The following is a 27562-nucleotide window of genomic DNA, read 5'->3' as shown; positions in this document are numbered from 1 at the left end:
AACGCCCAACATTTCTCTGCCTCTAACACTGAGTAATTTACCCCTTCACTTACCTCTCCTCATGTACAGACCTCACCACAGCTTGTTCCCAGGACTCTGCTGAGCCATCCTCTCCTACACTGGTCACATGATAGTGACATCATCGCAGGTCCTTTTCATCTACTGCACTTAAAACTGATCACATGGACTGTGATGTAACAACAGGTCCTTCAGCTTTTGCAGGGCATTAAATTCAATTGCATTGCGGTCCTGAGGATGGCAATACAGTTGTATCTAGCTGGCAGGCAGGAAATTCGGGGCCTGGGACAAAACATCAGGGGCCAAGGCCCCAAATGTTTTAACCTAGCAACGCCCCTGCCACTAATACACGCCAAAAAGGGCTTTAGAACATATAACTGCACCGCTGAATTGCAAATAATATATATTTTTGCGCCACTAATACAGACCAAAAAGGTTGTAATTTTCTCACTTCAACACACAACGGCTAATAAGCCCTTTTTTCCCCCACTAATACAAGCCAAAAAACGCTTTAGAAAATATAACTGCACCGCACAAGGGAAAATAAGACGTAGAAATATTTCCTAGTAATAAACCCTGTTAATGGCTGTATCAAACAGAACTTGCACCCCAATAACAAGAATGGTTTGCTGGAACTACAGAGCCGTATAATGTCAATTTGGATCCCCAGTCAGTGCAGCAAGGTGTTATAGGATTGTTCCTATTACCGAGGCTGTAACCTCCCTTACTGAACCCTGTTCTGCTTCAATACTGTGGAATGATTCCTCCCTATCCTTTACCTGAACTTCTATACAGCAAAATAAAAGTTTTAAAGTCTTTTCTACCACTGCCCCTTTACGCCTGCTGACGTCTCTCCCTGCACTAAGTACACTGGAAAATGGCTGAATCCAAGATGGCTGAGGCTATTTATAGGACTGAGACATCACAGGGCTGGATGGCTGATGATTGGCTGCATGCATGGCATTGTGGGTGATCCCTTGTTCCCAGAGTTTCTTGCTCCATGTCCTAACACGTGCAGCAGCCATTTTAGGAAAAAATGTAATTTCGTTACCACGAAGCATGAGGAAATTCGTTTTCAGTGCAAATCAAATTTTTTCTGAAATTCGGATCGAATTCCACTTCAACTGTGATTCGCTTATCTCTAATCATTACCATCATTAAACAGTATGGAAATATAAAATGTCTTATTTCTGCATCAAGTCTTCTCCTCATAATGGAGCCAATGACAGCTATGGCAGAACTTTTTCAAACAGATCTTAAATACTGACTTAATTGGCTTTGTCAAGTTTCCACTGAGGTTCTGGTATTTTTATATCAAGAATATCATAGTAGATACCTCTTGCAGTCAGAAGCACAGGAACATAATATTCTTGGAATATTGGCAGTAAAAGTTGTGTACATTTCCAAATGTAAAGTACAATGACAAACCTGACTAGACAAATTGTAAGTTGCTATAAAATAATTTTTTACTACTTACAGGTTCGGACAGTTGTTGAGATTCCAGGTCCCACCGTAGAGCCAAAGAGTACATATAAAGAGATCACATATTCAGTGTTGTGTACCAGGTTTTTTAGCTCAAAGGAAGAAAGCGTGCTATTCAGTGCAAGTTGTCGTGGACGATCTCGGCCAATAAATTCTTTGTTGCAAAAGGAAAAGTAGAAAATGTTTTAATTTACATATGAATGAAAAAAGGGAGTCCTCTACAGTTGTTAGTAAATAAAGCTTAATTACTCCTTAGTTATATGGAATTTAAGGGGGGCATTTATTATGAAATATACGCCACTTTTTAGCGTATTAACGCCACAGATTTTGTCTCAATGTTGTCTTGTAGCAAAATATGTGACTTTTTGCTGCTCGCGCCACTTTTCCGGAGTGCTGAGAAAATGGAGTGTGACATGGGCAGAGAAGAGGATGGGCCGGCAGGCCCGTCTCATTTATAATTTTTCACTCCATAACACTGGCACAATCACCAGCAGCACAGAAGGACTAAGACCAGACTCTAAATCATACATGTTCAATGAAATTACACAATAGATGAAAGATCCTTCTGGGAATGTTCCTCAATGAGAGATCTTAAGTAGAGATGAGCGAACCACTTGAGATTCGGTTCGGCTAAGGTTCGCCAAATTTTTCAAACAGTTTGGATCAGAATCGATTCGGACCAAACCAAGAGGCTCCAAAGATTGCCCTGAAAATTGGTGTATAACACCCTCTAGTGTGCTTTAGGAAAACATATCTATTTTCATTAAAAATATATAAAAAATTCCCTGTGTGGAGGTAGAAATAAATGGATTTAGCCCTAATATTATGTTATCACTCACTGATGTTTTTGTCTGCTACCCCGCGTATTTTATACGGTTTTTAAAACTTAAACAAAAATAATTAAATACATTAAGATGCCTTGACACAGAGTTTGAAATTGTATTTAAGGTGTTTCGATTGTAAAACACTTGTTGTACAGTTTTACACTTATTCCAACCCTGTCCCCCCCAAAAAAAGTATTTCTGTTCAAATGGGGCCTCAGCTCCTCTCTTCTTACTGCCTCTCCCTGCTTGTTCCTATTCTAGACACACAATTCTTCTTCTTTGTAATTCTAGCCTTTTCCTTCACTGTCCCTGGCAGTAGAATACAAGCTTTATTGTGACTTATGACTGTCCCTGACTCCCTAAGATCATTTGTGGCATTTCTGGCAGACACTGTAAGACCCAACCATCCTCATTCACAGCCCAACACAGAATGATATTCTGCTTGGTCTGCTAGGGCACCTCTCTACCTGCAGCGGCACTGATTGGCTCATTCAGGCTGTCTGTCAGCCTAGGAGCCCATCAGCACAAGTCCTTTCCCCCACTTCCTCTCAGGGTCATGTGAGACCCCTTCTTCTTCCTCCCTAGTGATTTTTCCCACCAACATGTGCAGTAATATGGTGCTATGTGCCATTTTACTGAATTTGTCTCAAACTAACCTAAAAAAGTTTGGGTTCATCTGCTGGCCAAAATGTTGCAAAATTCGTAACAAACATCTGTAATCTGAAGTCTATCAGATGAAAATAATAAACTCACGAACTTAATTTCAAACCATAATGGCCTCTCATTGGCTGACTAAAACAATTGGGAAATTTTAACCAATGAATGTTCACTTTGGTTAAAACTGTCCATTCTGATCAACTTTTGACTGTATGGCCACCTTTATTTTCTGCTTCTAAATGTTTATAAAATTCAAAGGGGTTTTTCAGTCTCCTGATATTGTTGACCTGTCCTAAAGATAGGTCATTAATATCTGATCAGTTAGAGTCTGATAACCGCACCCCCACTGGTCAGTGGTTCCCTGCAGCCTCCAGCATAGGAAGTAGCATTTTGAATATAACAGGAAGCACAGCTCCATTCAAAGTTTATTGACCACTAGGGGTTACTGCTTGTGATGGATGAACATCTGCCGGGACAATTCGCGAACGCGATCAAATGTTCTCGAACCGCAAGTTCGCGGCGGGTCCCATTCATTTTAATGGCAGGCGAACCTGAAAAACCTTCAGCTTACATTTGCAGCCAAGAAATAATTACTAGAAGTGCACAAATAGTCCCACAACATGGACAGTGACATACCAGATGTATTATTCAAATTTGCGATATCCATTTATTTATTTTTAATGCGAAATATCTGCAATATAATTTTTGCGGACGCGCATGCGCAAATGCACTATACAGTACCCAAATGCACTATAAAGAAAGTATATTGGTAACTGCTTTCCCTGGATATAATGGAGGCCATTTTGGCACCGAAAATGACGGAAATTCAGGCGGATCCAGCATGTAAGTGGAACCTACACTTTCTGAATTTTATGATAGCCGATATGGCACATAACAGGTATATTTAGTGTTAGGAACCCGTCTAACTAGAGATTGCCTTGACGTTCGGCAGACGGGCTCAAATAATTTTGTGCAAAACGATTTGCCAAGTATCTCTAACTTATTAGTTCAGCATTTGCTATTATGATGCAATTTTGTACCTTATTTGATTTGCAGAGAGCTGTTGCATTGCTTGTTTTGTTTAACAGTCTTGTTCTCAGCCATAGCAACGTGCCCCTGCGCTTTGGGATGTGCTGACTGACCCCCTTTTTCTTTGCAATATATATATATATATATATATATATATAAAATGCCCCGCTTCAATCAGTTTTTTTGTGGGACAACTGGTATATCACACCAGTAGAAATAGTTTGTTCCAATAATGCTTGTCCCTCTATATACCTGCAGTATCGCAGCAGAACCGCACACAACTGCCGCACAATACAAATGCACTATAATATACTCTCTAACATAGAAAGTATATTATAACATTGTACAAGGAAGGCAATCCATTAGAATATACATAAAGATAAAATGTAACCTTTAATAATGTTACTATGAGGGTCCATTCACACCTCCGTGTTTTGCGGATCCGCAAAACACGGACACCGGCAATGTGCATTCCGCAATTTGCGGACCGCACATCGCCGACACTATAATAGAAAATGCCTAATCTTGTCTGTAATTGTGGACAACAATAGGACATGTTCTATTTTTTTGCGTAAACGGAAGCACGGATGCGCAAATGCGGATGCAGACAGCAAATTCCGGCCCCATTGAAAATGAATAGGTCTGCACCCGTTCCACAAAATTGAGGAACGGATGCGGACCCATTTTGCGGACGTGTGAATTGAAAAGATATCCCTGAAAATGAAAATAAATAAAATTATCAAAGTTAAGCAAAAAGCATAGATGTGGTAGGCAATAACAAGTGCTCGGCGGCACTAAATCAGGTGCTCGGCGGCACCAAATCAGAAACCATATGTCCTACCACAATCCGGGGGGTTCCAGTGCACATCGATGAATCCAGGAGGGAAAGCAAAAAACCATCTATCCCTGGGCTAGATGATGATGTGGTATTGAAGGACAGGGTGGACAAAGAACTGTCCCTGATATTGCCCTACAGGGGGGTGCTATTCTGGCCCTGATAGCCTAACCACAGACCACCCGGCCTGATAAGAGAGACCCCGTCCTGAACCTTCCCCTATATAAAAATGGCCCTAGTAAGCCCCTGGCCCCTAGGCCCCTGACTTCCAGGTGATCACTATATAGATCTATGTGTTTTTGACTCATTATAAAAGTATATTATAAGTATATTGCACCCCTCGGTATGTCACACCTATTGATAGCACACCAATACCAGTCCTTGAAAGGACTTTTGTGGCCCTATTAGCTAGCGTTTGGTGTCCCTAACAGCCTGTCCCTGCTCCACACAGCAACCTCTCCCTACACTGGCAAAACACTGAATGTAAAATGGAGGCCAGATCAGGTTTATTTATAAGGTAGAGGGTATGTCCATGTGCTGAAACGTCTCAATTGGCTTTCCTGTACCACCTGATGGATGTGTCATGGGTCAAAGTTCTTTACAATGTAAAAGAATATGGCGGGCGGCGAATCGCGAACACACAAAGTTCGCTGCGAAACGACCGCTGGGCGAACCGCAAGGCCATCTCTAGTTACTGCATCTCAGCTCAAATTAAATTGAATGGGAGATGAGTTGCAGTAAGCTAGCACAGCTAATAAACACTCAGGATAGGTCATTAATGTCAGGAGCCTGTAAAAAACAGTATTCCAATGCACCACTAACTGTGGCAGTGTATTAAATCACAGGCAGCGCTACTGTAGTCAAACTCTGTCTGTGAAAAGCTTACTGAATCACTAGGATGTATTTTTACTACTTAAAGCTCACTCTTAAATATCTGTCACGGGCGTTCCCGTGACAGGTGGCAGGAGATCGGTGAGACTGGCAACACGTGATTTGATCTGACATGTTTTCTGTTTGAATCAAATGACGTCTGTGTTGTTTCTGGTGCTTGCTACACCTTCTTTCCCCAGGTGTGACTATTATGGTCATCTAACTTTCTCTATTAATTGTTGTTTTCTCCCACTATGCTATGTGGTTTATAGCTTCAGTTTGAGTTGTGGATAGCTGGTGTGTGGATCTCGGCTAAGTTCCAGGTGCTGCCATAGCCACTTGAAGTTAAGTGTTTTCTTTCCCTTTTGTATTTTGTTTGGGTTATTTTGTGTGTTGCATTTGCCTGTCATTTTTATAAAGGCCTGAGGGAGACTCCTGTTCATCCTTCATTTTGGAGGAACAGGTTGTCTCAGTCCTGACATTAGTACTAGGGTCCTATAGGGTGAGTTAGGACATTAGGTATTCCTGTGTATGAACTCACCTACCTCTGGGGTCTGTTCATACTGGTATTTAGTCAGAACTTTGATTAGGGTTTTACTAGGAGGTGTCCTTCTCCTTTCCCTAGTTTCCAGGCCTTACTCCCTCACCCCTTTCCCTCCGATGTTAGGTGCGGTGTTTCCCTCCCACACACGAACGTGACAATATCCCCCTGACATGTTTAATTGCATCTCAAGTACCCTCAGAGGTGATAGCTGGGGTGCCAAAAGTCAAATCCCTGCCGATCTGATTTTGATGACCTACCCTAAGGATAGGTCCACAGTATCTGAAGCTCAAGAAAATGCCTTTAAGATGCAGCAGATTTCACTGCAAAAATTTCTGCGGCTTAAAAATAGTTTCTATTTATTGAATGGGTCATGCACCATAAAACCTTATTCCCACACTGGAAATTTGTTACATCAAGATTTTGAAACCAAAATTAGGAGTGGTTACAAAGAAGATAAGTATAAATCTTCATTATATTCCCCATGTTTAGGATCCACTCTTAGTTTTGGCTTTTAATTACCGTACTGATGCATAAGCAATACATGTAAAGCATTTGATACATTTTATATATCTATGTGTATTTCCAGTACTAACCTGTACTTATATACAAATCATTTTAAGACTTACCTGAAGTTGGGCCCCATGCCAGTCGATATCCTGTAGCACCCTGTACTGCATTCCATGATATCAGAGCTGTATTGATAGTCACTGCACTCCCTTTCAGACTCTGTACATAGCTTGAAGCCACTACAAATATTATGGTCATGAAAAGAATGTATGCAATTTGTAAAATACAATCAAAAGAGGATTCATAGTTTACTATAGACTACAGTATATTAAGCCTCATAACATAAACTGTTACTTAAAGTAAATGCATACTCACAGGTTGTAGCTTTAGCGGTAACCACAGGGCCCTCTGTGTCTACAAAGATCGGATTGATAGTTACTGTATGCTCAGTGTCAGGATGCAGTCCTTGAATCAGGTACTGAGAGTAGCTATCTGCCAGGTTGACATTTTGATCAAATCCCTCTGCATGATAAAAATATATTAGTATATAATTTGTGTTTTATCTTCTGTATGAAATCTTTAAGCTCATCAATAAGAGATAGACAAATTCAGTAGCCTAATAAATAACACAAGACATAAGCATAGGAACAATAAGTTCAAAATCCTAACCTCTATAATTAGCAAGATGCCACTGTATTTTTTAAAAAGTTTTTAGCCTAGTATTTCCCAACCAGAGTTCCCGGTCAAGTGTTCCCCAGAAACAGCGAAATCTGTCAGTTTTAGGCCTCATGCACATGACTGTGGTGTGTTTTGCAGTCCGCAAATCGCGGATCCGCAAAACACGGATGGCGTCCGTGCGCGGTCTGCAATTTGCGGAATGGCACGGACAGCCTTTACATATAACTGCCTATTCTTGTCCGCAAAGCGCGGACAAGAATAGGACATGTTATATTTTTTTAGCGGGGCCACAGAACGGAGCAACGGATGCGGACAGCACACAGAGTGCTGTCTGCATCTTTTGCGGCCCCATTGAAATGAATGGGTCCGCATCCGAGCCGCCGTTTGCATGAGGCCGTGTGCATGAGGCCTTAGAGTAAGCATAGCAAACTGCTTTTCAGCTGTTCAAAGAGGCTTGGTAAAGAAGTCAACACACCTCAGACAGAATACAGTACCGCATGTTTCCCCACAGTAATAAGGTTCGAAATAGCTGATTAAGCTTATGCACACATTGTTTTTGGCATTTTTTCCCGTCTTTTGAGGCTTTTTTTATTTTCCACATGTGCTTTTTTGCAGAACAATTGCCAACTCCAGGTGTTAGCTGAATGTCTATAAGAAGTTTGTAATGAAGGACACACAAACTTTTTGGTAGTGGTGTTTTTTTTCCCTATTTGTGTACTTTTTTTGTCTAGTTAATTTTTTTTTAATGCAAAATGGTCTCTTTGTATTCAAAAGTGTGAAAAGAAAATATGTGTGTAAAGGAGTCCTATCAACTCCTTCAAAATAGGGTACCATTCATAGTGCCTCAAGAATGCAACCCCTCTAAGTTGGAAAAACAGGACCAAGTGGCTCCATTTAGTAATTTAGTATGTAAGGTACCAAAGATGAGTCCATATGGTACCACTAGGCCAATTTACATAAAGGACTGCTTTTTTGAGGGGAGGGCACTCAGTAGGTACAGGTCCACCAACTGTCTTTTCTTTATTAGAGTTACAATTGTATGGGCCCTTTTACATAGGCAGAGGTTCGGGACAGTTATCAATAACTGAACTTAGGCCCATGTAACGATGGAGCCAATCACCTGACAAAGGAGCAAACAATCAAATATATTTCATGTGCTAGATAAAATCAATGTTTGACTGCATCCCCCTATGTAAACAGGGATGTGCTGTCAACAAACAATTAATATGAATGGGGAAAAAGAAGAACGATCGTAGTAGTGGTCATTCATCTCCTTGCAGAACTGCTGCATACAAATGCAGCTGTACTCCAATTTAATGATAAGAAAGGTTTGTCTGAACATCACTTGTCTTTTGGAAAAATAAAGTATTTGGTTAAAATGCATCCTGTGTATACATTGTGGACCATTCCCCTCCAATTTGGGTTATTAGTGGATTCTTTTGAAATATGCAGGATTCAACAATTAATAAGTTAATCAGCATTGTGATATTCCTGGGCTTTGGCAAATGGCTACATACTGTGTACCTTACAGCATTATCCCAAACTAAGGAATCTGTTACCTATTTACTAAGCAGTTGAAATACAAGAACAAATACTAGAATGTGATCCTACCTGCAGATGACCAAGTTAGTCGATAGCCTGTGGCTCCCTGAACTGGAGTCCAGTGTGCTCGAATAGTTCCTGTTGTGATATTCTGTAGTGTCAAATTTTTAACAGAAAGCAACTTCACTAAAAAAAAAAAAAAAAAGGTAAAATAAACCATAAGCACAGTGTGAACAGCTGCTTAATGAATCCAGAAATGCACTGCAGTCAAGTAAACCCCACTTTAATGGATTTTTACGCGCAAGTTCACTATTGCACTGTAGAAACAAGTCTGTCTTCATAATCAACATATTAGGATGAGGTGTGAATACTAAAAAAAACAATCATAAAAGCTATAGAGTTGACTTACATGTACGGCCCACTGCTGACACAGGTTGGCTAGGTCCTTCAGGATAAACGGCGTAGATGCTAACAGTGTATTCTTTATCCTCCTCTAAGTTATCAATAATGTGTAATGAGACATCTCCATTTAAAATGTGCTCATATGTAAATCCAGGTCTGTTAGCTAAGAAAGCAGAAAATGTTATTTCCATAGAGGAAAAGTAGTAATCTTCATCTTTATCCGCTATACAAGCAGTTGTAATATGGCTCAAGCATACTGTATAGAACGTGAGCTATAGGTTTACATATATCCATGCTACCCACAAGAACAGTTCTCATAAAGCGAGTATCACTGGTGCAAAGTGATTTTGCTCCCCTATCACTGTCATAGACTTTCTATAGATTATAGTATTTTGCTGGCTGATTTACTGCTATCTGTTGGCAGACAGGTTTGCATTCTTTTTCAGCAACCACTCTCCAATACAGATAAAGGGGTTTTCCCAGAATGACAGCTTACCACCTTTCTGATCGGTGGGACTGGCCATAGACCATACAGGGAAAATCCCCAGTGGGCTGATGCCCAGGAGGCCAATTGAGCCATCGTCACAGCTGGGTACATAAGGATCTGATGCTATCAGCATTAATATAAGAGCATCAGGTACTCATGCTCCTGGCCAGTGTTCGCAGGTGCCCTCCTGAACTCAACTGTATCACTGTCCTCAGCACTGTAATACAGTTGAATACTGTGGTGAGGATGGCAGTATATTGTGCTGCGCTATGGTAGTTGCTTCTGCTGAGGCAGTATTTTGTGCTGTGCTACAGTATTGCAGGCCCTGCCTACTTCTGTTGTCCCTGCCCACCTGTGTTGCCTTGCCTTCTGTCAGTTTGGTTACGCCAACAACATGGGCCACTTTTTTCGATTTTTTTTTTCAGGGCCTCTTTAAATTCCTAGTCCACCCTTGGCGAGACCCGACAGTAGCACCTTTTCTGTTCACAAGAAACAAGAAGAAGGGACTGTGTTCCCCATCTGAATGGAGAGGAGATCACACATGTATATCCCCTTTAAACACCATGGAACAAATAGATAACTGAGCACTGTACTTAGTATAGCATTCAGAGCGGCAGGGTGCATGCAGACCACCACTCCATTCATACGGGAGACACTGGATCCACCTTCTCAAGGTCGGTGGGGGTCCCAGTGATAAAGCACTTATCATTTTCATTCTGGGAATGCTCCTTTATTTTCCCTGTAAAGTAACCACTATAAAACAATAAAACTGATGGGACCCAGAGCAAAACCTAGTAGCCCTTGAAACTGGCCGGGTGAAGTAAGTGAAGTACACAGATTGTTTTTATAAGAGGCTTTTATACAAGTTTTAATTGTGCGAGTATAACAATAAATGGAGATTTAAAAGTGTAAGTGGATCCGACCCAGGGTGTTTGTTCCTTTGTCTCCTGATTGCTCATTCAGGTTTTTCCTGGAACACTATAAGTGTGTATCTGTAAAGAATAAATCAAGGCAACTGGACGTACTGTAGATTTCTTGAAAACATTTCACTCGTTCTTCCAACGAGCTTTCTCAATTCTGAGAATTGAGAAAGCTCGTTGGGAGAACAAGTGAAACGTTTTTTAAGAAATCTACAGTACGTCCAGTTGCCTTGATTTATTCTTTACAGATATACCATGACCTGGATAAATGAGAACCTTCACAGACATTATAAGTGTGAACATAGGTCTGAAGATGCTGCACATATGAAGATGACAAGATACATTGAAAGGAGAAGGAAAACCTGGTTTGTGACACAGCTGACATCAGTGTGGTGTTTTAGGCTCATCGGGAGGAGGCCTGAAAGCACGTTTAGGAGGTTTGTGGGGAGAGTTATAAAAAAAAACACATACAGTAATAAACACAGATAGTACATTTGAAGACATTTTGCTCTGTGTCCAATCAATTTTATTGTTTCAGAAGGTCCACAATCACAAGAGACTATTGGGACTTGTTTTGAGTGCCATTTTTTTATTCTATTTTTACAGTCTGTGAAAGTAACTATTATGTGATATTACTTACATCTTGGAATATAAATTTTGTAACCATCAAGTTTTCCCAAAGGAAGAGTCCAGGCCACCTTTAAGCCAAAAAGTCTCTCTTCTATAATACGGAAATTAGTTACTGGAGGCACAGGAGCTTTTAATGAAAGACAAGAAGAAATTAATTTTATATAAACATCTGCACAAATCTGAGAACAACTTTTGTAATAGAGATTAGGCTACTTTCACACTAGCGTTCGGAGCGGATCCGTCTGATGTTTCATCAGACGGATCCGCTCCGATAATGCAGACGTTTGCATCCGTTCAGAACGGATCCGTCTGCATTATTACTTAGAAAAATTTCTAAGTGTGAAAGTAGCCTGAGCGGATCCGTTCAGACTTTACATTGAAAGTCAATGGGGAACGGATCCGCTTGAAGATTGAGCCATATGGTGTCATCTTCAAGCGGATCCGTCCCCATTGACTTCCATTATAAGTCTGGACGGATCCGCTCGCCTCCGCACGGCAAGGCGGACACCCGAACGCTGCAAGCAGCGTTCAGGTGTCCGCTCACTGAGCGGAGCGGAGGCTGAGCGCTGGCAGGCGGATGCATTCTCAGTCGATCCGCCTCCACTGAGAATGCATTAGGGCCAGACGGATGCGTTCGGGGCCGCTCGTGAGCCCCTTCAAACGGAGCGCACGAGCGGACACCCGAACGCTAGTGTGAAAGTAGCCTTAGTGGTTTAATTATTAAAATGAACTCAACTAAAAGTATATTGGATTTTGGTGGAATATATAAAAAAATATATAAAATATTTCATAACATGCATAAAATGCAGAAAATAATGTTCTAATTATTAAAAACACAAAGTAAAAGCAAAATGGAAGACTGAGTAGTGAAAAACTATTAACAAAATATTCAATAGATCCAGCGCCTTGGAATTTAAAATAAAACTTAACTTTTATTTACATGAATAAAAAACTCCATGGTGTCCTCGGGGGGACGTGTTTCGCGCAGATAGCGCTTCATCAAGCCCTAGTGAGGACATTCTCCAGGAGAAATTAAAAAGAAAAAAAACAAAACAATGGAGTGGAAAGTAAACTCGATATATCACCGGCCCTCTCCTGCAGCTGGCCGCATGGCTGGATCATTAGACAAAATCTCAGGATGATTAGACAAAATACACTGCTCAAAAAAATAAAGGGAACACTTAAACCACACAATGTAACTCCAAGTCAATCACACTTCTGTGAAATCAAACTGTCCACTTAGGAAGCAACACTGAGTGACAATCAATTTCACATGCTGTTGTGCAAATGGGATAGACAACAGGTGGAAATTATAGGCAATTAGCAAGACACCCCCAATAAAGGAGTGGTTCTGAAGGTGGTGACCACAGACCACTTCTCAGTTCCTATGCTTCCTGGCTGATGTTTTGGTCACTTTTGAATGCTGGCGGTGCTTTCACTCTAGTGGTAGCATGAGACGGAGTCTACAACCCACACAAGTGGCTCAGGTAGTGCAGCTTATCCAGGATGGCACATCAATGCGAGCTGTGGCAAGAAGGTTTGCTGTGTCTGTCAGCATAGTGTCCAGAGCATGGAGGCGCTACCAGGAGACAGGCCAGTACATCAGGAGACGTGGAGGAGGCCGTAGGAGGGCAACAACCCAGCAGCAGGACCGCTACCTCCGCCTTTGTGCAAGGAGGAACAGGAGGAGCACTGCCAGAGCCCTGCAAAATGACCTCCAGCAGGCCACAAATGTGCATGTGTCTGCTCAAACGGTCAGAAACAGACTCCATGAGGGTGATATGAGGGCCCGACGTCCACAGGTGGGGGTTGTGCTTACAGCCCAACACCGTGAAGGACGTTTGGCATTTGCCAGAGAACACCAAGATTGGCAAATTCGCCACTGGCGCCCTGTGCTCTTCACAGATGAAAGCAGGTTCACACTGAGCACATGTGACAGACGTGACAGAGTCTTGAGACGCCGTGGAGAACATTCTGCTGCCTTCAACATCCTCCAGCATGACCGATTTGGCATTGGGTCAGTAATGGTGTGGTGTGGCATTTCTTTGGAGGTCCGCACAGCCCTCCATGGGCTCGCCAGAGGTAGCCTGACTGCCATTAGGTACCGAGATGAGATCCTCAGACCCCTTGTGAGACCATATGCTGGTGAGGTTGGCCCTGGGTTCCTCCTAATGCAAGACAATGCTAGACCTCATGTGGCTGGAGTGTGTCAGCAGTTCCTGCAAGACGAAGGCATTGATGCTATGGACTGGCCCGCCTGTTCCCCAGACCTGAATCCAATAGAGCACATTTGGGACATCATGTCTCGCTCTATCCACCAACGTCACGTTGCACCACAGACTGTCCAGGAGTTGGCAGATGCTTTAGTCCAGGTCTGGGAGGAGATCCCTCAGGAGACCGTCCGCCACCTCATCAGGAGCATGCACAGGCGTTGTAGGGAGGTCATACAGGCACGTGGAGGCCACACACACTACTGAGCCTCATTTTGTCTTGTTTTAAGGACATTACATCAAAGTTGGATCAGCCCGTAGTGTGTTTTTCCACTTTAATTTTGAGTGTGACTCCAAATCCAGACCTCCATGGGTTGAAAAATTTGATTTCCATTTTTTTTTTTTTTTGTGTGATTTTGTTGTCAGCACATTCAACTATGTAAAGAACAAAGTATTTCAGAAGAATATTTAATTAATTCAGATCTAGGATGTGTTATTTTTGTGTTCCCTTTATTCTTTTGAGCAGTGTATATTTGGTTTTATATTTTTTATTCATACCATTACAAATATAGGCTTCAAATATAATCATTACACAATGTATGTTTATATTTTGCCTGACACACAATCATTGTGTGTCTTTATAGCGTGTTTTTAACTTAGGAGAGCTTCATTGGGCTTTTACATCTGCTGCGGTACCTGTACCTGTCCTCATCACATCCGTTATCTGCCGAGCTCGATCTGATCGCAGCCTTCCTGCCAATATCCGCCCAGAGGCTGCTTGCTGGGGCTTGTGGTTCTCCGCTGCAGCTTCCCCGCCTGTTTGCATCTGAGCGCAGGCAGCCGCAGATAGCGGATGTGATGAGGACGGGTACAGGTTTCGCCGCAGGAACATTTCATTACCCGCCACCTGCCATTGTGCACAGAGGGATACAATCTGCAGACATCAATGGCTTCATATTTTTTTTAAATCCACCCGCTTTATGGACGTTCAGTCGTGGCCAAAAGTTTTGAGAATGACACAAATATTAGTTTTCACAAAGTTTGCTGCTAAACTGCTTTTAGATCTTTGTTTCAGTTGTTTCTGTGATGTAGTGAAATATAATTACACGCACTTCATACGTTTCAAAGGCTTTTATCGACAATTACATGACATTTATGCAAAGAATCAGTATTTGCAGTGTTGGCCCTTCTTTTTCAGGACCTCTGCAATTCGACTGGGCATGCTCTCAATCAACTTCTGGGCCAATTCCTGACTGATAGCAACCCATTCTTTCATAATCACTTCTTGGAGTTTGTCAGAATTAGTGGCTTTTTGTTTGTCCATCCGCCTCTTGAGGATTGACCACAATTTCTCAATGGGATTAAGATCTAGGGAGTTTCCAGGCCATGGACCCAAAATGTCAACGTTTTGGTCCCCGAGCCACTTAGTTATCACTTTTGCCTTATGCCACGGTGCTCCATCGTGCTGGAAAATGCATTGTTCTTCACCAAACTATTGTTGGAAGAAGTTGCTGTTGGAGGGTGTTTTGGTACCATTCTTTATTCATGGCTGTGTTTTTGGGCAAAATTGTGAGTGAGCCCACTCCCTTGGATGAGAAGCAACCCCACACATGAATGGTCTCAGGATGCTTTACTGTTGGCATGACACAGGACTGATGGTAGCGCTCACCTTTTCTTCTCCGGACAAGCCTTTTTCCAGATGCCCCAAAGAATCGGAAAGAGGCTTCATCGGAGAATATGACTTTCCCCCAGTCCTCAGCCGTCCATTCACCATACTTTCTGCAGAAGATCAATCTGTCCCTGATAATTTTTTTGAGAGAAGTGGCTTCTTTGCTGCCCTTCTTGACACCAGGCCATCTTCCAAAAGTCTTCGCCTCACTGTGCGTGCAGATGCGCTCACACCTGCCTGCTGCCATTCCTGAGCAAGCTCTGCACTGGTGGCACTCCGATCCCGCAGCTGAATCCTCTTTAGGAGACGATCCTGGCGCTTGCTGGACTTTCTTGGACGCCCTGAAGCCTTCTTAACAAGAATTGAACCTCTTTCCTTGAAGTTCTTCATGATCCTATAAATTGTTGATTGAGGTGCAATCTTAGTAGCCACAATATCCTTGCCTGTGAAGCCATTTTTATACAACGCAATGATGGCTGCACGCGTTTCTTTGCAGGTCACCATGGTTAACAATGGAAAAACAATGATTTCAAGCATCACCCTCCTTTTAACATGTCAAGTCTGCCATTTTAACCCAATCAGCCCGACATAATGATCTCCAGCCTTGTGCTCGTCAACATTCTCACCTGAGTTAACAAGACGATTACTGAAATGATCTCAGCAGGTCCTTTAATGACAGCAATGAAATGCAGTGGAAAGTTTTTTTTGGGATTAACCACCTCAGCCCCCAGTGCTTAAACACCCTGAAAGACAAGGCACTTTTTACACTTCTGACCTACACTTCTTTCACCGTTTATTGCTCGGTCATGCAACTTACCACCCAAATGAATTTTACCTCCTTTTCTTCTCACTAATAGAGCTTTCATTTGGTGGTATTTCATTGCTGCTGACATTTTTACTTTTTTTGTTATTAATCGAAATTTAACGATTTTTTTGCAAAAAAAATGACATTTTTCACTTTCAGTTGTAAAATTTTGCAAAAAAAACGACATCCATATATAAATTTTTCTCAAAATGTATTGTTCTACATGTCTTTGATAAAAAAAAATTGTTTGGGTAAAAAAAAAATGGTTTGGGTAAAAGTTATAGCGTTTACAAACTATGGTACAAAAATGTGAATTTCCACTTTTTGCAGCAGCTCTGACTTTCTGAGCACCTGTCATGTTTCCTGAGGTTCTACAATGCCCAGACAGTACAAACACCCCACAAATGACCCCATTTCAGAAAGTAGACACCCTAAGGTATTCGCTGATGGGCATAGTGAGTTCATAGAACTTTTTATTTTTGTCACAAGTTAGCGGAAAATGATGATTTTTTTTTAAAATTTTTTTTTCTTACAAAGTCTCATATTCCACTAACTTGTGACAAAAAATAAAAAGTTCTATGAACTCACTATATCCATCACGAAATACCTTGGGGTCTCTTCTTTCCAAAATGGGGTCACTTGTGGGGTAGTTATACTGCCCTGGCATTCTAGGGGCCCAAATGTGTGGTAAGGAGTTTGAAATCAAATTCTGTAAAAACTGACCAGTGAAATCCGAAAGGTGCTCTTTGTAATATGGGCCCCTTTGCCCACCTAGGCTGCAAAAAAGTGTCACACATCTGGTATCTCCGTACTCAGGAGAAGTTGGGGAATGTGTTTTGGGGTGTCATTTTACATATACCCATGCTGGGTAAGAGAAATATCTTGGCAAAAGACAACTTTTCCCATTTTTTTATACAAAGTTGGCATTTGACCAAGATATTTATCTCACCCAGCATGGGTATATGTAAAATGACACCCCAAAACACATTCCCCAACTTCTCCTGAGTACGGAGATACCAGATGTGTGACACTTTTTTGCAGCCTAGGTGGGCAAAGGGGCCCATATTACAAAGAGCACCTTTCGGATTTCACTGGTCAGTTTTTACAGAATTTGATTTCAAACTCCTTACCACACATTTGGGCCCCTAGAATGCCAGGGCAGTATAACTACCCCACAAGTGACCCCATTTTGGAAAGAAGAGACCCCAAGGTATTCGCTGATGGGCATAGTGAGTTCATGGAAGTTTTTATTTTTTGTCACAAGTTAGTGGAATATGAGACTTTGTATGAAAAAAAAAAAAAAATCATCATTTTCCACTAACTTGTGACAAAAAATAAAAAATTCTAGGAACTTGCCATGCCCCTCACGGAATACCTTGGGGTGTCTTCTTTCCAAAATGGGGTCACTTGTGGGGTAGTTATACTGCCCTGGCATTTTCCAGGGGCCCTAATGTGTGGTAAGTAGGTAAATGACCTGTGAATTCCGAAAGGTGCTCTTTGGAATATGGGCCCCTTTGCCCACCTAGGCTGCAAAAAAGTGTCACACATCTGGTATCGCCGTATTCAGGAGAAGTTGGGGAATGTGTTTTGGGGTGTCATTTTACATATACCCATGCTGGGTGAGATAAATATCTTGGTCAAATGCCAACTTTGTATAAAAAAATGGGAAAAGTTGTCTTTTGCCAAGATATTTCTCTCACCCAGCATGGGTATATGTAAAATGACACCCCAAAACACATTCCCCAACTTCTCCTGAGTACGGAGATACCACATGTGTGGCACTTTTTTGCAGCCTAGATGCGCAAAGGGGCCCACATTCCTTTTATGAGGGCATTTTTAGACATTTGGATCCCAGACTTCTTCTCAAGCTTTAGGGCCCCTAGAATGCCAGGTCAGTATAAATACCCCACATGTGACCCCATTTTGGAAAGAAGACACCCCAAGGTATTCAATGAGGGGCATGGCGAGTTCATAGAAATTTTTTTTTTTTTGGCACAAGTTAGCAGAAATTGATTTTATTTATTTTTTTCTCACAAAGTCTCCCGTTCCGCTAACTTGGGACAAAAATTTCAATCTTTCATGGACTCAATATGCCCCTCACGGAATACCTTGGGGTGTCTTATTTCCGAAATGGGGTCACATGTGGGGTATTTATACTGCCCTGGCATTCTAGGGGCCCTAAAGCGTGAGAAGAAGTCTGGAATATAAATGTTTAAAAAATTTTACGCATTTGGATTCCGTGAGGGGTATGGTGAGTTCATGTGAGATTTTATTTTTTGACACAAGTTAGTGGAATATGAGACTTTGTAAGAAAAAAAAAAAAATTTCCGCTAACTTGGGCCAAAAAAATTTCTGAATGGAGCCTTACAGGGGGGTGATCAATGACAGGGGGGTGATCAATGACAGGGGGGTGATCAGGGAGTCTATATGGGGTGATCACCCCCCTGTCATTGATCACCCCCCTATAAGGCTCCATTCAGATGTCCGTATGTGTTTTGCGGATCCGATCCATGTATCCGTGGATCCGTAAAAATCATACGGACATCTGAATGCAGCCTGACAGGGGGGGTGATCAATGACAGGGGGGGTAATCAATGACAGGGGGGGTAATCAATGACAGGGGGGTAATCAATGACAGGGGGGGTAATCAATGACAGGGGGGGTAATCATTGACAGGGGGGTAATCAATGACAGGGGGGTAATCAATGACAGGGGGGTAATCAGGGAGTCTATATGGGGTGATCACCACAGTCATTGATCACGCCCCTGTAAGGCTCCATTCAGATGTCCGTATGCGTTTTGCGGATCCGATCCATCTATCAGTGGATCCGTAAAAGTCATGAGGACATCTGAATGGAGCTTTACAGGGGTGTGATCAATGACAGTGGGGTAATCAATGACAGGGGGGTAATCAATGACAGGGGGGTAATCAATGACAGGGGGTTAATCAATGACAGGGGGGTAATCAATGACAGGGGGGTGATCAGGGAGTCTATATGGGGTGATCAGGGGTGATAAGGGGTTAATAAGTGACGGGGGGGGGGGTGTAGTGTAGTGTAGTGGTGCTTGGTGCTACTTTACTGAGCTACCTGTGTCCTCTGGTGGTCGATCCAAACAAAGGGGACCACCAGAGGACCAGGTAGCAGGTATATTAGACGCTGTTATCAAAACAGCGTCTAATATACCTGTTAGGGGTTAAAAAAAAACACATCTCCAGCCTGCCAGCGAACGATCGCCGCTGGCAGGCTGGAGATCAACTCTCTTACCTTCCGTTCCTGTGAGCGCGCGCGCCTGTGTGCGCGCGTTCACAGGAAATCCCAGGTCACGCGAGATGACGCGTATATGCGTCGCTGAGCGCAGGGCTGCCACCTCCGGAACGCGAATCTGCGTTAGGCGGTCCGGAGGGGGTTAAGTTAATTTTCATGGCAAAGAAGGACTATGCAATTCATCTGATCACTCTTCATAACATTCTGGAGTATATGCAAATTGCTATTATAAAAACTATAAAAAAATATTTATGAAATTCTCAAAACTTTTGGCCACGACTGTAGTTTGCTATGAAATGCACCCAGTGAAAGTTCTCCCTCCTCCCAGTTCATACATTCCGTCCCACTGATTGCAGAGTCGCAGCCAGAGCAGATGTTGTTCTTCAGCCGTGGATCCCAGGCGCCCTCTAGCGTACACGCGGCCACATTACAAGCCTTTTTTTCATTCTCATTCTGGAGATCAGGTCGTTTTTTTCCTCTGTTCCTCCCCGGGGCTTATGTAAATGCATTAATCGGTTCAGGTGAGCCTTATCGGTGATGACAGCTGCCCATATAGCGTATCATTTCCCATCCTGCTCACTTTCAGCAGCAGCAAAGCTGTCATGTGTCCTCTCTCTAGTACTGCTCCGGGCCCATCCTGAGCTCGGGCCCCGAAGCAGCTGCTTCCCTGGTAGCTACGCCACTGTACATGATAGAAGTGTAGAGGGGGTGGATATTTCAGTCCACACCCCTATTCCACCACAGGTGAGGCCAGCTGGCTGTAATCACTGAGGGATAAACCAACCCTCAGTGTAGGAGTCCAGGGGAGAGGAAGTGACCCTAGAGAGGGGGAAGCCTGCAGAGGCTCTGTGTGGTCCCTGCCAGGAGAGCTGAAAGGCCACGAGGCTGTGTGAATCCGGATCTCTCCCCTGTGTGGGACTGTGCCTGATGAGCTGACCTGCTGAGTGTTGGGACCTGATACCCTGTTTGTGAACTGTGCTCTATAGGTGAGATAGAGACGACACCTGTATTAGGTAGAGCACAGACGGGCAGGTGTTTATTTTGGTTTGTGTTTGTGCTGGTGCTGAAGGGCCTAAATAAAGCACCATTTGGACTTACACCCCGTTGTCTGAGAAGGAATCTGTCATCGCCACCCTGCTTGAGAGAGCGATCCCTTGGAGGATTTGGGCAGTGTCCATGCAAAAAGGGCACAATGATTGTTGCTAGGGGCAACGGCATGACAAGAAGAGCAGGTGCTGCTGAATGCTGCTAATCCAGACACTGTTGCTATCTTGCATGAAGCCGAGTTGGACATTTAAAGGTCCGGAAGCCCAATGTCTTGATAAAGCTTGTTACTGTGTTGGAGTTAAAGGGCCGGAAGCCTGGTTGTCTGGTGGGCGTCTCCCACTTCCGGCAGAGAGGGTGGGGATTAGTGAGAGTCAGTTCAGCTTACCCCCTTCTAGGGCAAGATCTAGCTTACCCCCCTGCTAGGGGAAGGAAGCAGGTGCACGTCTCTGCTGGTTGAGCCCTGTCTATGCCAGCTTGAGCACCTTCAGCTCTGCTGGACATGGAGGCCACAGCTTGAAGCCAGGAAGTAAAGTTCCCTGGACAAATTAGAGTCAGACTACAAGAGAGAAGTTGCAGCACCCAGAGAAACTTCATCACTTCATCACAAGGTCTGGACTCCATTTATTTCCTCATCCCCCTTCATCAACAAACCCCCTTTTTCATTGCTGCGGAGCCAACGCCTAGGGTCCAGCGTATACAGGTAGGAGTATCGTGACACGTGCACCAATATTAAGGGACATTATAGGCTACCCTACACCACTCTGGCATTCCTACACCTGGGTACCATCCACAGTATCACTAAAAGGGTCCCTGTGCCCTTGTTGCTTCATTGCAACTGGCGTCACAAAAACTAATACTGTTTTTACTCTTAAAGGGGTTATCCAGATTCAGAGCTGAACCCGGACATACCTCCATTTTCACCCAGGCAGCCCCCCTGACTTCATCATCGGAGCAGTCTATGCTCCGATGCTCTCCTTTTCCCTCCGCTAATTTGCACAGGGCAAAGGCATTTTCAGGAGTTCCAGTGACGAATTGGGCTCTCCATGGGGCTGCCAGGAAGCCCGGTGATGTCACCGGCACTGATGGGTGGGCTTTAGCGCTGCCCTAGCCAGTAAAACGGTGATGTCACCGAACACACTGCCGGGCTGATGCCTCCGCCCCGGCAGTGTGTTATTGTAAGCAAAAGAGCCCTTGCCCTGCGCGATCTAGTGCAGGGCAAAGGAGCGCATCGGAGCATGAGATGCTCTGATGCTAACATCAGGTGGGCTGCCTGGGTGAAAATATGGGTATGTCCGGGTTCAGCTCTGAACCTGGACAACCCCTTTAAAGGGCCCTGGGGAGGGGCGTCCGCTGCAGAGGCACAACTGCAGTTGGCCCTGAAGAGAAAGTCTTCAATGCTGAGTGGACACTTTGTAAAGGTCCAAGGTGTTGGTGAGGTGCCTGGAGATTCAGAGGAAAAGGTGATGTGTGCCGTTGCTAAGGGCAACCAACGGGAGCAATGGGAGATGGAGAGAGGTTCGGCTCTCAGGAGTTCATATGTTCCCTGCCAATGTGTACAGAGTCCTAGAGTGGATGTGTGGAGGTGCATTAAGGCCGTTGTTGGGAGCAACCAACCACTACAGCATGCAGCTGTCCAGCAACAGAGAGAGTGCTGTTGGAGAGGCCGTCAAGTGGGAAAGTGTGCACCTGATTGTCCTGTGATCAGGAGATCTGACAAAACATGTGAAATATCCTGCGATTTGGTAATTGGGGGAATACCGCTGGGAGTCACTCTAGATGCTCGCCAACAAGTATCCTGGGTTATGCCCGGCATACTGGACTTACTGGACAGGGGGCCAGAAACAGATACCACAATGGCTCTGACCTTTGTAACAGACTATGGCTCTGTACAGTGGAGGCTCTTGAAATGCGAGACCCTGGAGGTAGAATTTTTATTAGGGCTTGTTCACACGAACGTAAGGGCTCTGTGCCCATGCTGTGGACCACAAATTGCGGTACGCAATGCACGGGCACTGACTGTGGGCCAGCCGCATGCAGATCGTCCGTTCTGCAAAAAGATAGAGCAAGTTCTATCTTTTTGCGGTGCAGAGGCACGGAACGTTCTATTCCGCACCGAATCTTCAGATTTGTGAACCCATTCAAGTGAACACTGGATTCAAGACCAAGGCGTTTCCCATGGCAACCACTGCATTGAGGCATCTTTATGTGATTGTGGCACCAGGAACCAAGGGCAGGAGGTTCCCAAGATCCAGGAGAAGGATGATTACCTTGGGGGAGTAGTCCCTGGAGCAACAGCACCCTCTTCTCCCGGGAGTGCCGAACCTGTGACGTCAAGTGGTAAGACCGTTCCTCTTATTGCTGGGGTAGCAGACAATGTGATAGTGAGCACGGCTCTGGAGGTTGGGCATGTTGCTGACCAGTGCCCTACTACCTCAGAAGCCGTGATCTGTGTTGTGAGCCGGCGACAGTTGCTCTCTGCCGAGCCGGTAGGTGTTAAGACACCGGAACTAGAGACTACAACAAAAATGTGTCTCATTGTGGTGGATGGCAGTCCAGTCCAAGTGTTGTTGGACAAAAAGCTAAGTGTGCTGGACATACATTGGGATAGCAAGAACTATCCTGTGGCTCTCACTGAGTGTGAGACTCCAGTGAGAACTTGGTGTTGCAAATACGCTCATGCATGATGTAATGTTGGGCCGGGATTTCCCCTTGTTCTGGGAGTTGTGAGGAAATGGAAACACCCACTCTGATAAATGTGCAGGAAAGTGTGGCAGTGCTACAGTGTCTACCACCAGTACCAGGTGCTGATAAGCAGTCTCCACAGTGTTCTATGGTTAGTGAGCTAGGTTGCAGGGTTGATGAAGGGGTTGTGACATACAACATGAACCAGGCACATGAAAGAGAGCCTGAGCGGATTCAGGACATGAACCTGATCAAGCGGAGAGAGGTCAGCGTATAGTCCGAGAGCGTCTAGAAGAGCAGGATTGACTGCTAGCAGAGGCTCACTACCAGCTGGGCCTGGCATATCAGTACAGCTGCAAATATGAGGATGCTTTCTCTCTCTCCCCACAGTGCAAAGGTACATTAGAAAAGAGACTAGCTGTCCTCACAGAACAACTGGAGAAGGCTTCAGAAAAGTCAAAGAAGGAGACCCTGAAGGAGATGGATGAACTGAAGGGTCTACTGCCTGATATTAAGGAGAAGATTAAATACTCCAAAGAAGCACAGAAGACACAGACAAAGCACTTAAAGAGACACAGGATAGAACTTCCTCAGGGTTTCCAAAAGAGAACAGTGGTACTCCTACATCTGCTGCTGCAACACAGAAGAGTGGTGACTACATTGTACAGGGAACCAAGTGTGTATCAGACATCTTTCATCTAGTGTGGAAGAAGTTAAATAAGAAACCTGAGCAGGAAAGTCCTCTGAAAGATGTCCAAGCCGAGCCTGTTAAGAATGGGCTTGGAGACGGTGATGCTGAGGTGCCGGCCAAGGCAGAGAAGATGGAAAAAGTTGATGAGGCTGATGTAGATGCAGACGCCAAGAGACTCATGGCAGTCAATGCCTTCCAGGAAGCAAGTAGCCTTCTGGGGAAGAAATACAGAGAGACGGCTGACCAGTGTGCAGATGCCTTCTACTTCTATGGTCTGACACAAATGGAGAACAATGTCCTGGGTAACACTCGGAAGGGAGTGCCAGAAGAGCAAGATGAAGAGTCTGATAAGGACCATAATATCCACAGTACCTTCAACCTCGATGAGAAAGAAAGGGAGGAGTTAGGAGTTGCAGGTATATGATACCAGGTCCGAGAAGGATGAGAAGGCTAACAAAGAGAATGGAGACTCCAAAGAGACAAATGCTGAAGAAGCTAAGGCCGATGAGTTGTAGTGGGAGAAATCTTCAGACGCTGCCGAGACCAAAGATAAGGCTGAAGGAGAGTCTGCCGAAGTGGGAAAAAGCCACTGAAGAAGCAAAGGACTCTGAAGCTGCCGCCAAACCTGAGGAAACCACTGTCAAAGAGAAGAAAGAGAGTGAAAATACAATGTCTGATTGTACCAGAACTAGCAGAGATGCTGAAAGACCTGTCAAAAAAGAAGTGGAAACAAAATTGAGGTAACTGGAAGGGAAACTGCAAAAGGCCAAAGAAGAAGTGAACCAGATGCGTTCAAAAGGAGTGAGCATGAACAAGCATGCTCTGCTGAAGGAGCTCTGTAAAGTAAAAGAGGAAGTGTCTGGACACGAACATGACAGGGAACGACTATGTGAACCGGTCAGTCAAGAGTTGTAGCAGTCCAAGAAAGGGCATGTGCGGGTGCCAGAGAATCCAAAGGGAGAGCCTATCATTTGTATAAAAACATCTTCTGAAAGGAGTTCCAGGAGCAAAGACCAAAACTCTGAGAGTAAAATAAATAAACAAAGGGAGCGAGATAAAAGGATGCGAAAGCGCATCATCGTCTCTCGTGAAAGAGTAGAACGAGAGTGTCTGGCCATTAAATGGGCACAGGAGTCCCTTAGACACGATCTGCTGGGTAGAAAGTCTGTGTTTGTAACAAAACGATCTCTGCTGGCCTGGGAGTGGCAGAATAAAGGGAAAACTGTAGGTAATGTGGATGCCCTGTCATGAGCATCCTGGTTTGGTGCCAATGTTCACCCCCACAGGTTTGAACAGAGGAGGGGGTATGTGAGTCAGTGACAGGCCTCATACATGATAGAGGTGTAGAGGGGGTGGATATTTCAGTCCACACCCCTATTCCACCACAGGTGAGGCCAGCTGGCTGTAATCACTGAGGGATAAACCAACCATCAGTGTAGGAGTCCAGGGGAGAGGAAGTGACCCTAGAAAGGGGGAAGCCTGCAGAGGCTCTGTGTGATCCCAGCCAGGAGAGCTGAGGGGCCACGAGGCTGTGTGAATCCGGATCTCTCCTGTGTGGGACTGTGCCTGATGAGCTGACCTGCTGAGTGTTGAGAGCTGTGTCATATATCTTCTATATGAAAAAGAATCTTCATATAAAAGAGAGTTGTGAACTGCGCTCTATAGGTAAGATAGAGACGACACCTGTATTAGTTAGGCCCCTTTCACACGGGCGAGTTTTCCGCACGGGTGCAATGCGTTCACCTCAAGCATTGCACCTGCACTGAATCCGTCCCATTCATTTCTATGGGGCTGTGCACATTAGCGGTGATTTTCACGCATCACTTGTGCGTTGCGTGAAAATCGCAGCATGCTCTATATATTGTGCGTTTTTCACGGCCCCAAAGAAGTGAATGGGGCTGCGTGAAAATCGCAAGCAAGTGCGGATGCGGTGCGATTTTCACGCATTGTTGCTAGGTGACTATTGGGAAGGGGACCTGATCTTTATTATTTTCCCTTATAACATGGTTATAAGGGGAAATAATAGCATTAATAATACAGAATGCAAAGTAAATGAGGGATGGAGGGGTTAAAAAAAAACAAAAAAAATGTAACTCCCCTCATCCACTTGTTCGCGCAGCCCGGCTTGTCTTCTTTCTTCTTCTTTGAGGACCTGGGAGAAAAGGACCTTTGGTGACGTCACTGCGCTCATCACGTGGTCCATCACATGATCCATCACCATGTGATGAGCGCAGTGACATCATCAAAGGTCCTTTAGCGAGGTCCTGATGAAAGAAGAGGAGATCCGCTACGCGACCAAGTGGATGGGGCGAGTTAAATTTGTTTATTATTTTTAACCCCTCAATGGACATTTTACTAAGCATTTTGTATTAAGAATGCTATTATTTTCCCTAAAATAATAAAAACTACAGAACACCTAACCCAAACCCGAACTTCTGTTAAGAAGAAATCCGGGTTCGGGTCTGGGTACTGATGGGATATATGTGACTCCATTTTGTCTCATTTAGCCACGTGTATTACATTTGGTTAGTGCACTACAAAACCTCCCTCCCCCCTATGGAATGTGAGACACTTCCTTAAACTGTTTCATGAAATCCATACATGTTGAAAGTATGAACAGCCTTCTAGCCATAAAAGGACATCTGGCTCAACTGTATGCTAGCCTATGTGTATATACCTGATTGGTCAAATGCTGTTACTATGAGTCAGCTATGATGTTAATGCAGAGCTTATGTGTGACCATACTATTGGTCAAATACTAATGCTAACATATGATTGGATGTAAAGGAAGCTCAACCCCCTCTATTAAAACTGTTTGCCAGCTGTGAATAAACCAGAATGGATTGGAAATAGACATGTGTTCATGTGGTCTATCTTCTTCATTCTCCCGGTACCGGTAAGACTTAATTCAAGCTGGCCACTGAAATCATGTGTCAGGGACACACCGTTAGGGAAGAGAGTAAATTTTCCTTACAGATTTGGGGGCTCAGTTTCCGGGATTGGGAGGGTCAACTCTTCAGGTCTACCGTGAAAGACATCAATTTTTGTCCGCCTTGGACCTGGGAGCAATGACCAAAAATCCCATTCAAGTAAGTCGAACCATCTATTTATGATTTCAGTGGATTGCGATGTCTGGTTCACGCAAATGTTGATTGTAAGCGGCTCATATCATTGAGTCCATATCGTTATAAAAGGTTGATTGTAAGCGGCTCATATCATTGAGTCCATATCGTTATAAAATGTTGATTGTAAGAGGCTCATTTGAGTCCGTATCGTTAAGAGATAGTGCACTATATAAGGATATCTGTTCCGGGAACAGAAGGATACAAGCTTGAATTAACTCTTATGTATATATAGTATAAGTATTTTAGAAGTATTAAGATTATCTGTCTGTGTGAGATGTTGGCCGGGTGGTAAGTTTACGGTCGCATCCCGCTTTGAAATCATTCTGTTTCTATCACTGCCAACATGTAAACTTTGTTGCACGGTCTAGTCCCACAAATTATTTTCTAGTAGACAATTGGGCAAGATGTGAGAATTGACAGTTAAAATGTGAAACAGAATGTTATGCCAGGCTGGCAGGGATGAAAGGCTGCAAAAAATCTGTTAGAAGCTTACAGACAGTGTACATCAGAGCTCCTGTGATTGTGAAGGGGGGCTATAGTGAGTGACAAGACACAGCAGAGTCAGGAAGTTAATTCATGGCAAGGGAAAAAGTGTCTCAGTGTTTGCAATTAGAAAGGGCTTGTGTTAAACGTTCAGAAATG

General features: G+C 43.9%; 1 protein-coding gene across 1 annotated transcript in view; it reads right to left on the bottom strand.

Annotated features, from left to right (window-relative positions):
* Nucleotides 1-27562, bottom strand: part of LOC120986031 (collagen alpha-1(VII) chain-like) — a 570823-nt gene that overhangs the window by 486750 nt on the left and 56511 nt on the right. Inside the window, exons 9-14 of the mRNA XM_040414311.1 lie at nucleotides 11436-11552; nucleotides 9396-9551; nucleotides 9056-9172; nucleotides 7142-7288; nucleotides 6886-7005; nucleotides 1496-1654 (exon numbers count right to left, since the gene is read on the bottom strand). Of these exons, the coding sequence (XP_040270245.1) occupies nucleotides 1496-1654; nucleotides 6886-7005; nucleotides 7142-7288; nucleotides 9056-9172; nucleotides 9396-9551; nucleotides 11436-11552 (816 nt within the window). The remainder of the gene's footprint in view (nucleotides 1-1495; nucleotides 1655-6885; nucleotides 7006-7141; nucleotides 7289-9055; nucleotides 9173-9395; nucleotides 9552-11435; nucleotides 11553-27562) is intronic.

This window comes from Bufo bufo, chromosome 1 (genome assembly GCF_905171765.1).
Source record: "Bufo bufo chromosome 1, aBufBuf1.1, whole genome shotgun sequence".
Taxonomy (NCBI): domain Eukaryota; kingdom Metazoa; phylum Chordata; class Amphibia; order Anura; family Bufonidae; genus Bufo; species Bufo bufo.
Note: the sequence above shows the minus strand (reverse complement) of the source record. Positions and strands in the feature narration are given on the sequence as shown.